This window comes from Photinus pyralis, unplaced genomic scaffold (genome assembly GCF_008802855.1).
Source record: "Photinus pyralis isolate 1611_PpyrPB1 unplaced genomic scaffold, Ppyr1.3 Ppyr1.4_LG9, whole genome shotgun sequence".
In the NCBI taxonomy this organism is placed as follows: Eukaryota; Metazoa; Arthropoda; class Insecta; order Coleoptera; family Lampyridae; genus Photinus; species Photinus pyralis.
This window is the reverse complement of record NW_022170878.1, coordinates 8,327,088-8,342,333: the sequence shown is the minus strand read 5'-3', so window position 1 is coordinate 8,342,333 and position 15,246 is coordinate 8,327,088. Positions and strand designations below refer to the sequence as shown.

The 15,246-nt window shown below is 41.9% G+C and overlaps 2 protein-coding genes across 5 annotated transcripts in view; one reads left to right on the top strand and one right to left on the bottom strand.

Moving 5' to 3' along the window:
- Positions 1 to 15,246, bottom strand: part of LOC116180612 (sex peptide receptor-like) — a 561,029-nt gene that overhangs the window by 95,082 nt on the left and 450,701 nt on the right. For all 4 annotated transcript variants that reach the window (XM_031500693.1, XM_031500692.1, XM_031500695.1 and 1 more), the window contains exon 3: positions 177 to 204. The gene's annotated coding sequence lies outside the window, so the exon portion shown is untranslated. The remainder of the gene's footprint in view (positions 1 to 176; positions 205 to 15,246) is intronic.
- On the top strand, positions 6,721 to 7,390 carry LOC116180770. The gene is made up of 4 exons (XM_031500896.1): positions 6,721 to 6,784; positions 6,829 to 6,981; positions 7,030 to 7,191; positions 7,238 to 7,390. Exons 1-4 carry the CDS (start codon positions 6,725 to 6,727, stop codon positions 7,388 to 7,390), a joined length of 528 nt encoding a protein of 175 aa, XP_031356756.1. The 5' UTR covers positions 6,721 to 6,724.

Here is a 15,246-nt window from a genome sequence, read left to right as displayed (position 1 = left end):
TAAATACGAAAAGGGCGAAAGTAAACTATACTTATAAAGGCATTAATGGTATTAAAAATTCATTCGGCTTTCAGTCCGCACGATGCACGAATTTAATGGATATTTTCACTCAAACGGCGCAAGGGACTAATCACCCTTTGATCGCCGCTTGACGCAAACTGAGTAAATCGACTCACCTGCCGACGGCGCCTGCTGCCCGCCGATCTGAAACAAGAAAAGGATGTTAGTCAATTATTCATGGTATTATACACGTAGAGCCTGTTAAATTTACAGCGATCGATTCGCGAGCTTACTGTGTCAGGAAGATATAATGTACAAGGAAGTATTTATGCCTCGGCATGCATACCATTTGTCGAATAAGTGTGTTTTGTAAAATTTTTTGTAACCAGAGAAACATAAATGCGAGGACATCTTCCTTCTCTCAGAAGGGAGGTTTCGGAACTTTAATCTCCAAAACTTTCATTGAAGGGAGCGTGGGGGTATTTTGGAATTTCTGCACTTATGATGGAAATTAATTGTCGAAACATTGTACCAGGAGAACATAATGAATGATGGAACTTTTTAACCATATCAGGGAGACTACCGAAACTCATTGTCGTATAAATTTGAACAAACTTGAGTATTACGAGAACATCTTGCGCGAAAAAGCTATACCTTTCATACGTGGAGAACACGTGGAAAAAACTCATTGTGAGTCTTCGAATATACCAGGAGTTCAATAGGGAGCCAATACCCCCCTTCCGTCCTCCGCCCCGCCCCCCAGAACACTTTTACAGGAAAGATTCAATGTTGCCTTTAATTTAATTAGTGTAAAATCGTTGTATATGATGGAACAGAATCCATGCCCCCCCCCCCCCTCGATGATAAATTTGATAGTCTCTTCCCTAAAACTGCAATTAGAGCGGTGAGCCTGGCGCCTTTTGGAGAGAATGTAACCGTGAGAGAATACCCATCAAGAACACATCCCAGGAATGATTCAATGTTTTTATTACTGAGAGGGGGGGGGGGGGTTCCCGTTCCCCCATACTCAACCGTTTGGCAAGGTCTATAGTGTATTTCCGAAATCTGAAATTGGAGCGACGGGCCTGGCGAGTTTCGAGGAAAAAGTAATACCGGGGGGTTTGGGGGTATGGAATTCCTGTCAAGAACACATTCCAGGAAAGATCCAACGTTCCTTTTAATTAGTGTAAGATCTTTGTATATGCTGGGGGAGTATTCGATACCCCCCAGACCCCCCCGATGGTAAGTCCAATAGTTTCTTGCCGAAATCTGGAATTGGAGCGGCGAGCCTGGCGATTTTGGAAGAAAAAGTAACATCGAGGGATTAGAAGCGTATGGAATACTCCCAAGAACACATTCCTCAATGTTCCATTTAATTAGTGCAAGATCTATGTACACACTGGGGGTACTCCCATACCACCTAGCCCCCCGGTGGTAAGTTAGACCATCCTAAAATAGCAATGAGACCGGTCGGCCAGGCGATTTTGCGGGAGAATCTAACACCGGGGGGTGGGGGTGGAATACCACCCAAGAACACATTCCATGAAAGATCCAACGTTCCTTTTAATTAGTGTAAGATGTATATGCTGGGGGGGGGGGTATTCCAAACCCCCCCAGACCCCCCGGGGGTAAGGTCAACAGTGTCTTGGTGAAATCTGAAATTGGAGCGGCGAGCCTGGCGATTTTGGAGGAAAAAGTAACACCGGCGGATTTGGGGGGTACGATACCCCTCAGGAAGACATTCCAGGAATGATTCAACGTTCCTTTTAATTAGTTTAAGGTCTTTGTATATGCTGGGGGTATTCCAAACACCTCCCCCCCCCCTCCAACATGGTAAGGTCAGTAGTTTCTTACCGAAATCTGGAATTCCATGCCCCTCTGACCCCCTCGGTAGTAGGTTCGTTAATATCCTGCCGAAAACTGAAATTACAGCAGTAAACCTGGGGGTTTGGGGGAACCGGGAAGTCTGGGGGTATCGAATACCTATTAAAAAACATTCCAAGAAAAATTAATGTTTTTTAGTTTCGTGTATAAACAGGAGAGGGGGGGGGCTCCATACCTGAAATTGTAGCGGTTAGCTTGACGGTTTTGCGAGAGGTAAGTGTAAGGGATCTGGAATACCCCTTCAGAATACATTCCAGGAACGATTTAATGTTCCTTTTATTTAGTGTATTCCATAACCCCCAAACTCCCCGGTGATAAGTTGGACCCTTGGCGATTTTGGAGGAGAACACCGAGAAGTGTGGGGGGTATGGAATATCACTCAAAAACGCATTGCACGAGTAATTCAATGTTCCATTTGATTTGTGTAAGATGTTGGTATATTCCCCCCCCCCCCCCTCCCCCTCCGTGGTTAGGTCAGTAGACGGCTTTGGGGGAGAATATAACACATGTTAAATGAGATTTTTCTAACCCCAAAGAGAAGGCTCATATCATTTTTGCTTCCTCCTATTAGGAGAACATCATGTACATAAATCTTCGTGAATTTAAATATCAGGAGAACATAATGCGCGTGTTCACTTGGACAAAGGAGCGAGGGGAGGTGGTGCACAAATTATTTGAGTTGATCAATAAAGGGCAATGGATGAGAATGTGTTTGGGAACCACTGGTGTACACGCAAGAAGTTAGTAACTAATAGGAGGGCCGACTTTTCTCTAAATGACAAAGAAAAGCAGTGTCGTTGGTCTTGGACAAATGGTCGTTATCGTTACGGTGATCGATGACCACACTCAAAAGGAAATCGTAGGTTTCCCTCACAAAAGGAGACTGTAGAAAACTTTGCGTGGGACGTATTTGTTAATGGAAACTTACCTAAAGCCACGGTTCAAAGAGATTTACGTCTGTAACTTTCTCGAATTTGTTTTCAGCGTAACAAAGGGCATTCCGAACATGTAACTTTAATGAAAAACTTAACCGCACTTTTATCACGTTTGAACTGCGAGAAGGTCGAGTTATCAGATTTTCATCGGTTGTGCTCGCATACGAAATTCCGGGGTCATGAAACGAGTAAAATTTGTTCGCCTGGTTTCTCTTTCAAAGGTCGTAGAGAGTGCAAGCTACTTCTCATTGATTGGTCTCCTGACACACATTTCCTTATAGTCATTGTCAATCAACATTAAGAGCACAGAAGCGCAATGAACCATTATGGTAGCATGTTACCAGTTTCTTTTTTAATAGTTATTGTATTAGGAGCACAGGTATGTAAAAAGATTGTTGATGTTATCATTAGCATTCCTTCCATGATACAAATTTCTACTCTGCTCTCCTGATATAAATAACCTTTGGTATTTTGATAGGACGCAATCTCGTGAATGTCCTTAGGCACAACATAGCATTTACTCTGATCTCCTAATACCTACTTCCTTTGACGATTAATGTGACCAGTATCGCAGGAAAAGGTTTGAAGTTTGGCAGACTTCTTTTCAAGTATTATGTTTGAATTTAATTGTTAGGCGTCATATTCCCTATTCTGCTTTCTTGATACAACCTTCTATATGCAAATTGGCAAGATCAAGATCGGTGAAACGGAAGAAGGATAAATATCGCTATTTTCTTGCGCATTGTAAGACAAAATTAGATTGACAAAAAAGGTATAAAATTGTCGGGGGTTCGCAACCAACGTCACCCTTATTCTGTTCTTCTGATACCTTCTTGCACAATATGTTTGCGTGAAACATTCATTTTCATGGAACACAAAAATGGAAAAATTGTTACACAAGACTTCTCTCATACTGGCCTCCTGATACAAGCAAACTTCCAAGATCAGGACCACAGAAATTCAAGGTTTAAAACTGGCCACCTTTTCAGAAGTGAGAACATGAGAATATTTTGCCTAAAAGTTATTGTATCAGGACCCCAGCAAAGCAAAAGGTTCTAAAATTCATTGTCACACGGAATTTGATATGTTCTTCTCTCCTGATGCTAACTGCTACCCACAAGTCAAAATCGGGAGCACAGAAACACGTCTTTTCTGCGGTGCCATGTTCTCCTGATATGAAGTTCTGGCAAGATATCGCTCATTCATCTCTCCTGATATAATATTCCTTTTAAAAATTGTCAACATTAGAAACTCAGAAAAGCTGGAAGGTTGAAAGATGAGTGTCAAACATCTCGGGTTATTACGACGTATACCTCCTGAAAATTGATGTGAGAAGAGCACACAAATACAAGTTGGTAGCTGCGTTGTGAGAAACGAATTTTCACAATATTCCTCCGTTATTCTTTTGTCGCCGGGAAAACGTAATGGATAAAGGGGTGTCTTTCAGTATTTCAAATCTGGCAATTGGCTACCAGGAGAACATAAATACGAGGGCAATTTTCTCTTCTAAGAAGGAAGCTTTCTGAATTTTATTATCGGTTAGATGTTCATGAGCTTGGGAATTTCACAATCAGGAGAACATAATGAATTTGCAACATTTCTCTAGCCTCGTAGGGAACGACGATATAATTTACGTCCGATTAATCTGCGTGCATTATGAAAATATTACTTACCAGGAGGTACGTTTGCTCCTATAACGGAAAATAATTGTTGATAAATTTGTTGAGTGGTACCAGGAGGTCATAATGAATGATGTGGACTTCTAACGTCACAAGGAAACCTTCTACACACTACTGTCGCTTAAATTTTAGTGAATAATGCGCGCGAAATTCAGGAGAACATAGTAGATGCGGAAATTTTGTCTAATCGCTGATGGAAAGCTTTTACGCTTGATTGTGACTTTCAGGAGAACTTGACGGACGAGGAGGTCACTAAGAGAAATATTTCAACGCCTTACTCTGTTGTCCTAGGGGAATATAAAATGCGAGGAGGTGTTTCTGTTCGTAATAATGAGGCTGTAATATGGAAAACTTATTCAAATTTTCTACCAAAGGAACATGATGGACGAAGAGATCTTTGTCCATCACTAAGAGCAATATTTCAACGATTTACTTACTCCTAAGTTTTTACAAACATATCAGGATAATTTCATATGCAGGAGGTGTTTCTGTTCCTAATGCTCGGGGTATAAGACGGCAAACTTGTACAAATTTTCTGACTACCAGGAGAACATGATGGACGAGGATATCTTTTTCCATAAGTAATATCTCATTGTGACCTAAATCTTTACTAACATATTGCATCAGGAGAACATAATGTGGGAGGTGTTTCTGTTCCTGTTCTTAGTATCAAATATCAAACATATCAAAATTTTCTGATAACAGGAGAACATGGCGGGCGAGGAGGTCTTGTTCCATAACTAAGGGAAATATTTTAATGCTTTACTTGGTCTTCAGTTTTTACCAATATTGTATCAGGAGAATATAATTCTGTTCCTAATACTGGAGGTATATGGCGACAAACTTATAAAAATTTTCTGACTACCAAGAGAACATGATGGACGAGGATATCTTTTTCCATCACTAAGAGAAATATTTCAATCTTTTACTGTGACCTTAATCTATCAATATTGTATCAGGAGAATATAATGTGCCAGGAGGTGTTTCTGTCACGGGGTATAAAATTACACACCCTTGTAAAATTATCCTGACTACCATGAAAACATAATTGACGAAAAGATATTGTTCCCTCGCTAGAAGAAATATCTAAACGGTTTTCTCGTATAAATTAATGCGGATCACAGAAACGTAACATGATGTAAAATTCATTGTTGGGCAACATGCCACTGATTCTACTGTTCTGAAACAAATTTTCTTTGACTAACAATAGTATCAGGGGCAGAAGAACGCAAGAACTGATGTATTCGGATCAACAAATGCGAAGACGTACAAAATTTCTTGTTTGTTGCTTTTCTTTGTAAATCTATCACCTGGAGGTGCTAGTAAAAGGATTCCAGAAGTGTAAGAGAGTCGAGCAACATCTCATCCATTCTGCTCGATTGATAGAACCTTCCCATATGCAAAAGGTTTAAGTCTGTTTTATTAAAATTGATGTATCAGGATCGCAGAAATGCAAAAAACACATTCTCAGGTATTTTATTTAGGAAATTGGTTACGTAAATTTCCCGAAACGTAGATGATTCATTGTCTGCCTCACTCTGATCTCCTGATACAGCCTTCTTCAAATTTGAAAGATAAGGATCACAGACAGAAGTGATGATCAGAACCTTCTCAGGTATTGTCTCCCTAATGACAATTTTTTACTTAGAAATCGCTGTAACTGGAGCAGTTCACAAGTTTTATTCAATGTTTATGACCAGGAGCACAGAAAGTCTTTAGAGATATCTAGCGGGCATCAAAATCTTACCAGAGATTTTGAGAGCCTATCAAAAATATCGCTTTAAGACTAAACGCCTCCTATTAGAGGTAATGGAATTTCACTCAACATTTTGTCAACTGCTGGATCGACGTCTTATTTACTATTTATAACATGCTCTCGTAATTCAGTCGCTTAACGCTTCTGTTTGACGTTCAAATTGGAAAAGTTTCGCACGGTGCATGGCAAAGGCAACGGGCTGCAATTTCTACGGAAACAATTATCCAGTTTCGATGAAGTGTCGGCGACGGCGTAACGTATTGATTGATTGCAAAGTTCGCGAAGTGCTTTCATTTCAAATTTTAATCGGGGAAGCGATTGCAAGCTGCAAAAGCCTTGACTAAGTTAGAGATCGCCGAGATAATGCGGCGCGATTTCCGGGATAATGGATCATCAACGGCGCGCTTCCGGTTTGTACAATCTCTATTCGTCCAACCTTTATATTCAGTTCTAATCGCTCGGGCTCCACGATGAAGATGTTCACGCTCCTCGCCATTTTGGTTTCGATAACACCCCCTTGCCTAAATTCGGTAAGCTATCACTCCCTCGAGGGAGATTACACAATGTTTCGCAGCAATGTCGAATTCTCTTCGAGGATCTGGAGATTGACGGCTTGGATGAGAGACACGCCATGATCGTTGGTGCAGTCTACGAGGTTAAAGGGAGCGCGCAAAACCGCGCCAACGTGACCTTCCTCTGGAAGAAGGAGTTGCCCGAAGGCACAAAGGCGAGTAACATCTTAACCCGCTCACTTTCCACCACTTTTCGCTTTCAGATACGCGTAAAGGCGACCCGCTGGGCGAAGAACGACTACAAGTTCCTCATATTCAACATCGAACGGCCAATGAGGAGCTTTCTGGAGATGAACGCGTTCGGGATTTACGAATTGTGCCACGAGCAAGTGAGACCCCCGGCTGTTTGGCCCTTGAAGACGAACGTAACGTAACCGCCATCTTTGGGCTTAAGTTGTACGTCCTTTTTAGACCCTCTATCGGCTCACCGGATTTTATATGGACGGATCGAAGATTCCGCCAAACCTCCCGGACGGAAAATGGCGTGTTACTCAATCCATTTCGTTACCAAATAGATCTATCATTGCGAATATGACTTGGAAAGTGCGGATGGACTACGTCTAACCACACTTGAGCTTGTTGTCCAATAAAAATGGCTCTCCTGGATTTTATTCTTTGGGAACTAGCGGTCCTCAAACTTTCGTACTGATCAGTTTTCATCCCCCCATCCTCGAGAACACTTGCATTGTCACACGGGAATACCATTTTTTTGATTTCTGAATTATTTTCGACCCAATCTGTTCTAAACTCTCTCATACTTCTTCCCTGGGGTGGAAGGGGGTGGGGAGAAGTTTCATACCACCATGGGTATGGAATCCCCCCCCCCCCCCAAGAAATGAAGCAAACCACTCGCATGAACGTTGGTATAAATGAGTTTGGAACAGATGGGATCGAAAGGATTAGGATAGAGCGATCATCCCTTTCGAGGGAAAGGGACAATTCTTTTAATCACTAGGAGGGGGGATTCTATACCGGTGGCAAATTACAAGATTGAGGTGGGTTTTAGAAAACGTAACTCCAGGGAGTCCGGAAGCTGTGGAGTACCCCCAGGAAAGAAATATTCGATGACCCACAAATGAAAGTTATAAAAGAATTTTTAACAGATTGGATCGAAACGGTTAGAATCGTATGACCCCCCCCCCCCCCCATCCCTTTCGAAGAACAGTGGCCTACTTCTTCTTTTTCTTAGTGTTTCTCGGTGCCAAGTTCTCTCGCAGTAATGTTACAGCATCTTTTGACAATCTTTAGGCCATCGCAGCCTTGTGTTCTCCCCTTTTACAAAGATATAAAATTGGCCAGGGCTCTAAATATGGACCCCCCCCCAAATATCCACATTCCCTTAAAAAGGGGGGAGGCATTCGATCCTAACCCTTTCGACCCAATAACTCTCATTACAACTTTCAAGAGTGGGTCATCGAATACTTCTTTCCTAGGAGGTATTCCATACTATTCCGAGCCCATCGTTGTTATTTTTTTTCCATAAAATATTTAAAGCCCTCCCCAATTCAGTAAGTTTGGGAGGGAGGAGGATCCGATGACCTTCCCTCAAAATTGTAAAACATGCTAATGTCCACAGTGTTATCGCGTGAGTACGTGACCCTGGATGTTATGGAATACCCCCCAGGAAAAAAAAGATCTGGGCCCCTTCTTTCCTGGGGGCATTAAGGCCTCCCGTGTTACCCTTTTCCAAACACTCTCACGTCAACTTTCGTGAGTGGGTCATCGCGTACACCCTAGGGGGAAACAACTTTGAATTTTTGGTGTACGCCGCTTAGAATTAATTTGAACTAACATGAATTAATTTGATTAACGTGAACTAATTTGAATTAACGGGAATTAATTTGAATTAACGTGAATTAATTTGAATTAACGGGAATTAATTTGAATTAACGTGAATTAATTTGAATTAACGGGAATTAATTTGAATTAACGTGAATTAATTTGAATTAACGGGAATTAATTTGAATTAACGTGAATTAATTTGAATTAACGGGAATTAATTTGAATTAACGTGAATTAATTTGAATTAACGGGAATTAATTTGAATTTGAATTTTTGGTGTACACAAAAAATGGTACTTGTTTCCTCCTAGGGTACACCTTTCCTGGGGGGTATTCCATACCGGGGATATTTAGAGACTCGCCAATTATGTATTTTGACGAAGTGAAGATCAAACATTGGATCGCCTTGTCAAAAGATGCTGTAACGTTACTGTGACAGAAGTGGCGCCGGGAAACCCCATGAAAAAAGAAGCAGGCCACTTTCCCTCGAAAGGGGGGGGGGATGTCGATCCTAACCGTTTCGACCCAATCTGTTTCAAATCCTCTCATAACAACTTTCAAGAGTGCGTCATCGAATACATCTTTACTGAGAGGTATTCCATACCTCCTACACCCTCCTGTGTTGCGTTTTCCCCTACAATTTCCCCCACAATATTTAGAACTCTCCCCAATTTTGTAACTTTGAGAGAGAGGAGGATAGAAGGATGCGATGGCCTTCCCACAAAAATTCTCAGAAGATGGTGATGGCTACAATATTGACAACGTGCTACAGGGGGGGGAGGGGGTCTGAGAAGTAGCGAATACCCCCTAGAGAAAAAAGAAGAATTGAAGCACTTTCCCTCGAAAGAGAGGGTGTTTTTTACCGAAGCCTTCCGACCATACCTGTTCCAAACTCTCTCATGCCATCCTTCACGAGTGGGTCATCGCATACTTCTTCCCTGGGGGGAAGGGGGGGGGGGGGAGTGTTTCATACCACTATGGGTATGGAATACCTCCCCATAAAAGAAGCATTCGATAAACCACTCATGAACGCTGGTATAAGTGAGTTTGGAATAGATTGGGTCGAAAGGGTTAGGACAGAACGATCCTCCCTTTCGAAGGAAAGGGGCAATTTTTCTCACGGGGCGGGGGGGGGGGGGTCTATACCACCCAAACCCACAGGTGGCACGTTCTCATGTAATAATGGTACAGCCATCAGTATTTTTTGACAATTTGGAACAGATTGGATCGAAACGGTTAGAATCGAATGCCCCCCCCCCCCTTCGAAGGACAGTGGCCTACTTCTTCTTTTTCTTAGTGTTTCTCGGTGCCAAGTTCTCTCGCAGTAATGTTACAGCATCTTTTGACAATCTTTAGGCCATCGCAGCCTTGTGTTCTCCCCTTTTACAAAGATATAAAATTGGCCAGGGCTCTAAATATGGACCCCCCCCCAAATATCCACATTCCCTTAAAAAGGGGGGAGGCATTCGATCCTAACCCTTTCGACCCAATAACTCTCATTACAACTTTCAAGAGTGGGTCATCGAATACTTCTTTCCTAGGAGGTATTCCATACTATTCCGAGCCCATCGTTGTTATTTTTTTTCCATAAAATATTTAAAGCCCTCCCCAATTCAGTAAGTTTGGGAGGGAGGAGGATCCGATGACCTTCCCTCAAAATTGTAAAACATGCTAATGTCCACAGTGTTATCGCGTGAGTACGTGACCCTGGATGTTATGGAATACCCCCCAGGAAAAAAAAGATCTGGGCCCCTTCTTTCCTGGGGGCATTAAGACCTCCCGTGTTACCCTGTTCCAAACACGCTCACGTCAACTTTCGTGAGTGGGTCATCGGGTACACCCTAGGGGGAAACAACTTTGAATTTTTGGTGTACACCGCTTAGAATTAATTTGAATTAACGGGAATTAATTTGATTAACGTGAATTAATTTAAATTAACGGGAATTAATTTGAATTAACGGGAATTAATTTGAATTTGAATTTTTGGTGTACACAAAAAATGGTACTTGTTTCCCCCTAGGGTACACCTTTCCTGGGGGGTATTCCATACCGGTGATAACCCCCCCCCCCAAATATTTAGAGACTCGCCAATTATGTATTTTGACGAAGTGAAGATCAAACATTGGATCGCCTTGTCAAAAAAATGAACGAAGAAGATGCTGATGGCTATAATATTATTTCCAGAGAACGTGCTACAGGGAGGGAGGGGGTCTAAGAGGTATCGAATACCCCTCAGAAAAAAAAGCCGAATTGAACCACTTTCCCTCGAAAGAGAGGGTGTTGTTCCGAAGCCTTCCGACCATATCTGTTCCAAACTCTCTCCAACTTTCATGAGTTGGTAATCGAATACTTCTTAACGAGGACGAGGGAGGGGGGGGTGGGATTCTATACCCACCTCGGCACAGCGATATTATGTCAGAGAAGAGGATAGAAGGCTACGACGGCGTTCCGCCAACATTTTCAAAAGATGCTGATCGTCGTGCCGTTATTGCAAGAGAACGTGCTACCGGGGGGGCCTGGGGGCACACCTCCCAGGGAAAAAAATGTCTTACATTCCTTTGGAAGAAGGGGTCATTAAATCCTAATCCTTCCGACTCAATCGAGTACCTTTACCCCTCCACACCGCCCGGTGTTTCGTTTTCCCCTAAGATAGTTCGAGCCCTCCCCAATTTTGTTACTTTGAGGGGGAGGAGGATGCAAGGATGCAATAGCCTTGAGAATGCTCAAAAGATGCTGGTGGCAGGGTGGCTGTACTACAGAGTGTTCAACCGGGGGGTCAAAGCGTATGGAATACCACCCAGGAAAAAAACAAAAGTTGGGCCACTTTCCCTGGGGATTCCATACCCCCCCCCCCTCCTCACCGAAACCGTTTCAAGTCTTTTCTTCAAGGACGATCTATTTATGGCTGCAGTGCACAAGCAACTGACTTGGGAAACGGAAGCTGTAGCTATGAAGTGCCCCCCCCCCATTTCTCAAATCCGCGTAGAATTATGTCACTCGCTTAGAAGGACCGCCTAGCACATTTTCTTGTATTGAAACAGGGTTGGTAAACATTTAGGCCAAAATAAGACGCCGAAGTATTTCTCTTACTGATGGACAAAACCTCCTAGTCCATCGTGCTCTCCTGGTAGCTAGAGAAATTGCATAATACCATATAAAATCGTAGTTCACGTAATAGAAGCAGGAACACCTCCATGCACGTTATGCTCTCCTGATACTAGGTTGGAAAGGACTAAAGTCAAAGCAATGTGATGAAAATAAACTTCTCGCCCAACATGTTCTCCTGGTACTTTGTTTACAGCACCCACTCTAATGATAATTTGTAAATAGGGGAGGAAAGAAACTGTTTCTAGCCTCAAAAATGATAATAAGCGTGCTGTTGGATGGAACGCTATTGGTTCAAAGCATACCACCGTGCAGGAAAAAAAGAATAATTCGGCCACCCCCTCAAAGAAGAGAGTCTTTCTATAGTAACTTTCCCAACCTTTCCTTTGATTTTTGATGCAAAGGATAAACCCTTTCTATTAAGAGTTCATTCTAGATTTTTTTTAATTCTTTGGATGGAGACAGGCTGTTAAAGCCTGCGGGTTTTTCAATTTTTTTTTCATAAAGACATCTCCCAATGGATCAAGATCAAGTGAGATTTCGCTCCCTCTTAGAACCAACCAAATAATACCATACTTGTTATCCATACCTTTATATTATATGTAACAATTAAAAATTTACTACAAAACATCTTTTTCCTTCCAATTCGGCTTGAAGGACCAACTTACAATGGAAATAGATGCTACAAAAAATGCTTTAGACGTACTCCATGAGCATTCTAAATGACATTTCGCCCAGCTTCGTCTTATTCGCGAACGACAAGACGCCGATGTCCAACCACTTTCCGTCTGGCAAATTCGGCGGGTACGTCGAACAGTCGATGGAGAGGCCCGCCAAGTTATAGAGCACCTAAACGTATTAAATCAAGACTACGTTTAATCTGAGAGGGTCGCGCTTGCGTTTTTTTTAATCGGCCAGACGAGAGGCGGTCGCGAGCGTTCCATGCAGTACTTCTGAATTCCAAACGCTTCCATCTCCAGGAAGCCCTTGAGCGACTTCTCCACGCGAATGACCGGTATTTTGTAGGTATTTCTCACCAATTTCATGGTCGTGAAGGAGATCTGCAAAAGCAATCGTTACCAGTACCGTAGCTTTGCCGCCGTTACCCACCCGGGTGTTTTCAGGGAGATCGATTTTAAATAAGTACGTGACATCGAAAACGTTATCGCGTGTCGAGTTGTTGGCATAAACGACGACGCTGGAGGTCATATATTTTTCATTTAAATAGTCTACGGTGATCTCTTCTATGGTTATCTTGCACTTGGGCCCCTAAAACTCACCGTTTACGTTGAACGCCTGGTTGGTTCGTTACCTACAAAAGCACGAAGCGAGTGCCATATCAGCATAAAGTAGAGACCCCGAAACGTCGACATTGTCACAGTCGCGAGGCTAATGGTGGTTCAATCGCATTTGAAACCATCCTCCCTCATTATGTGTTCGCGGCAAGTAATAGCGAGATCCAAATCAATATTGAAACTACTCTAAAATTAAGCGCAGCGAAGCGTAGGATAACGATAACATTGCCCTTGGCTGTATCATTTGTGTAGCGAGAATACTAGTGGTCCAAATACGGAACCTTGAGGAGCATCTTACTTTCCCAATTTTTTGCCATCCAGCTATTCTTCGCTGCTTTCTTTTGGATAATACCAGGAGAACATAATGAAGGTATACCCCGACGTCCATTCTGGTGTCCTAGTAATCCCAAGGATTTATTGTAACAGCAAACCGCATATTATATTCTCCTGATACACGATTTGTAAATGATGTTGAAATATGTCAAATACTTCCTCGTCAATCATGTTTTCCGGGTAGACAGAATCCTTCCGAGGTGCACTTGTTATTTGGAGTAAAAACACATTTTCGCCCTTTATATTCTTCGGATATATAGAAGAAGTAACTTCTTGAGTGTTATGCTCCCCTGATACTCTTAACTAGGGTTGCAGTGGACGGCAAATTCTGACGCAGAATACTTTTTTGATGATAAAATCGAGCAAGAATTGTTGGAACAGAAGGTTTAAAGGCTCCCGAGAATTGAGAAACACCTCCTTACGTGTTGTGCACTCCTGGTAGGTACACAATCTAATTTGGACAAACAGACGGTTAAAATGATACAGAACACGAAAAGTTGTCTGTAATATTATTGGCTGAGAGCATGCCACCGAAGGGGTCATAAATACTTCTCTCTTGGAGGGTATGGAATAACCCCCAGACCCCTTGGAGTTTTCCTCAAAAATACTTCGAGCTGACACCAATTTTTTAACTTCGAGAGAGGGTAGGTTACAAGTATTGGAAAATTGTCAAAAGATGCTGCTGGCTGTAATATTATTGCGCGAAAACGTGCGACCGGGGGTATGGGGGGTATAGAACACCGCCCAGGGAAAAAGAAGAATTGGCCCACTTCTCTCAATGGGAAAGGACCAGCCGATTCTGACTCTCCCGCCCCGAAGATGGTCCATTCGCTCCCAATTTGTGTCTAGTTTTCTCGCGTCAACCTTCAAGAGTTCCTGCTGTAACTTCTCAATCAAAAGTTATAGACTAGAAAAAAATTCAAAGGGCTGTAACTTTTCAACTAGTAGCCCAATCTTGGAACTGTTTGAAATTATGGATTCTACGGCCCCAACTCTATAAGAAAATGTTTTTTCCCGGTCGAACTCAGACAATTTTCACCTTCCTTTTTTACAAAAATCGACTACACCAAAATTTCTCGGGAAAACACTTTTTCTTAATAATTTGGGTGCGTAGAATCCAAATCAATTTGTACTTTTTCGATCAGACTTCTCAATCAAAAGTTATAGACTAGAAACCAATTTCGAAAATTCAAAGGGCTGTAACTTTTGAACTAGTAGCCCAATCTTGGAACTGTTTGAAATTATGGATTCTACAGGCCACATTCTATAAGAAAATTTTTTTCCGGGTCGATCTGAGACAATTTTTTTTTCGGGGCTCAAAAAAAGGCAGTGTATAACCTTCCTTTTTTACCAAAAATCGACTACACCAAAATTTCTCGGGAAAACACTTTTTCTTATTAATTTGGTGCGTAGAATCCAAAACAATTCGTACTTTTTCGATCAGACTTCTCAATCAAAAGTTATAGACTAGAAACCAATTTCGAAAAAAAATTCAAAGGGCTGTAACTTTTGAACTAGTAGCCCAATCTTGGAACTGTTTGAAATTATGGATTCTACAGGCCACATTCTATAAGAAAATTTTTTTTCCGGGTCGATCTGAGACAATTTTTTTTCGGGGCTCAAAAAAAGGCAGTGTATAACCTTCCTTTTTTACCAAAAATCGACTACACCAAAATTTCTCGGGAAAACACTTTTTCTTATTAATTTTGGTGCGTAGAATCCAAAACAATTCGTACTTTTTCGATCAGACTTCTCAATCAAAAGTTATAGACTAGAAACCAAAAAAAATTCAAAGGGCTGTATCTTTTGAACTAGTAGCCCACTCTTGGAACTGTTTGAAATTATGGATTCTACGGCCCAAACTCTATAAGAAAATGTTTTTTCCCGGTCGAACTCAGACAATTTT

Coding starts and splice junctions, on each gene's coding strand:
- LOC116180770 (XM_031500896.1), top strand. CDS start 6,725: ATGAAGATGTTCACGCTCCTCGCCATTTTGGTTTCGATAACACCCCCT. Junction 6,982..7,029: donor AGTTGCCCGAAGGCACAAAG/GCGAGTAACATC, acceptor TTTCGCTTTCAG/ATACGCGTAAAGGCGACCCG. Junction 7,192..7,237: donor TTTGGCCCTTGAAGACGAAC/GTAACGTAACCG, acceptor CGTCCTTTTTAG/ACCCTCTATCGGCTCACCGG.